The following is a 1,912-nucleotide window of genomic DNA, read 5'->3' on the forward strand; positions in this document are numbered from 1 at the left end:
ACTGCACCGTATTGAGGGGAGGATGGATGGGGCCATGTATCGCGAGAGAAATCAGAGGAGAAGGTTCTTGGTCAGGGAGGTGACCAAGAACCTGATGGTCACTCTGACAGAGTTCTAGAGTTCCTCTGTAGAGATGGGAGAACCTTCCAGAAGGACAACCATCTCTACAGCACTCCAGCTGTGCCTTTATGGTAGAGTGGCCAGCCACTCCTCAGTAAAAGGCACACGACAGCCCGCTTGGAGTTTGTCAAAAGTCACCTTTAGACTCTCTGACCATGAGAAACAAGATTCTCTGGTCTGATAATACCAAGATAGGAACTCTTTGGCCTGAATGCCAAGCGTCATGTCTGTCGGAAACCTGGCACCATCCCTACGGTGAAGCATGGTGGTGGCAGCACCATTCTGTGGGGATGTTTTTCAGTGGCAGGGACTGGGAGACTAGTCAGGAAGCAAAGATGAACAGAGCAAAGTAGAGAGAGATCCTTGATGAAAACCTGCTGGGGGCAAAGGTTCACCTTCTAACAGGACAACGACCCTAAGCACACAGCCAAGACAATGCAGGAGTGGCTTCGGGACAAGAATCTGAATGTTCTTGAATGTCCCAACCAGAGCCTGGACTTGAACCCCATCGAACATCTCTGGAGAGACCTGAAAATCCTAGGTGTGGCTGTGGCCCTGGTCCATCAACGCTCCCCATCGAACCTGACAGAGCTTGAGATGCTCTGCATAGAAGATTGGGAGAAACTCCCCAAATACAGGTGTGCCAAGCTTGTAGCGTCATACCCACGAAGAATCTATGCTGTGAGCGCTGCCAAAAGTGCCTCAACAAAGTACTGAGTAAAGGGTCTGAATACTTATGTAAATGTGAGTATTATTATTCTAAAAACCAGTTTTTTCTTTGTCATTATGGGGTTTTGTGTCTAGATTTATGAGGATACTTATTATTATTATTTTTTTAAATACGTTTTAGAATAAGGCTGTAATGTAACAAAATGTGGAAAAAGTCAAGTGGTCTGAATACTTTCCGAAGGCACTGTATGTTCAAGCCACTGGCTTCTAGGGACGAAGAAGATGTTCGGAAAACGACTGAATCAGTTTGACATCCGATTTCTCTTGTGGTCTACAAATATATAAAACAGTTCCACATCATCTATAAACAATAAAACTACTGTAGAAAAGGCCATGACAACAGACTGTGATTAGGGGTCCATTTGATGTTGAATAAATGACAATCCCACTAGTAGGTCTAAATTGGTAACGTTATATTTACCCGTTGGTCAGGATAAATCGACGGTATAGATTCTTCTGTCATCTATTTTATGCATGTTGCACTCCACTATTGGTCAAATTAGCATGGCACATGGCACACTACTTTTGTAAAAGGTCTGACTTTTACAGCAAATTCCAACATCTTCGCAGGCATTCTGGACTTGTTGGGAAGATTAAATAAAAGTTGGCTTCTGTGTTTTGTATCTAGAGATGAGGCACCTAGGTGGCATTTTCCGGTTTGGCTGTACTGTGACTTTCTCCTAAACAATGCAACTGGAACAATGCAACCAATAACAGAAGGCAACTTTAGGTAACCTAACCTACAGGAGGGGTGGGGTTACGGCCGATGACACAATGCCTTCCAACTGTGGAACCTCAGTCTGGGGGAGGTAATTTAAGAACGCACAGGAAGTAAACAAATGTTTTTTTTGCAGTTTAGTGTGGAAAAGATTAAAAAAATAGCAAGAGTCTGTGTTTAAACTGGGACAACCCTTTTAATAACGGGTGCAATGAATCTAAATAAAGTAATGGATTTAATTAGGAAAATGTTATTTATTTTTGTGTAGCATAAGATTAGTGGAGTCTGCCACTAGCACAGTCAGTGTAGTCAGCTCAGCTATCCCCATTGAGACCGTGTCTGTGC

General features: G+C 43.3%; 1 protein-coding gene across 1 annotated transcript in view; it reads left to right on the plus strand.

Moving 5' to 3' along the window:
- The window catches only part of LOC139023958 (adhesive plaque matrix protein-like), a 13,916-nt gene extending 13,079 nt beyond the window's left edge, over nt 1-837 (plus strand). The window contains exon 2 of the mRNA XM_070438221.1: nt 610-837. Within this exon, the coding sequence (XP_070294322.1) occupies nt 610-837 (228 nt within the window). The remainder of the gene's footprint in view (nt 1-609) is intronic.
- Nucleotides 838-1,912: the final 1,075 nt, after the last annotated feature.

Source organism: Salvelinus sp. IW2-2015, unplaced genomic scaffold (assembly GCF_002910315.2).
Source record: "Salvelinus sp. IW2-2015 unplaced genomic scaffold, ASM291031v2 Un_scaffold609, whole genome shotgun sequence".
Lineage (NCBI taxonomy): Eukaryota > Metazoa > Chordata > Actinopteri > Salmoniformes > Salmonidae > Salvelinus > Salvelinus sp. IW2-2015.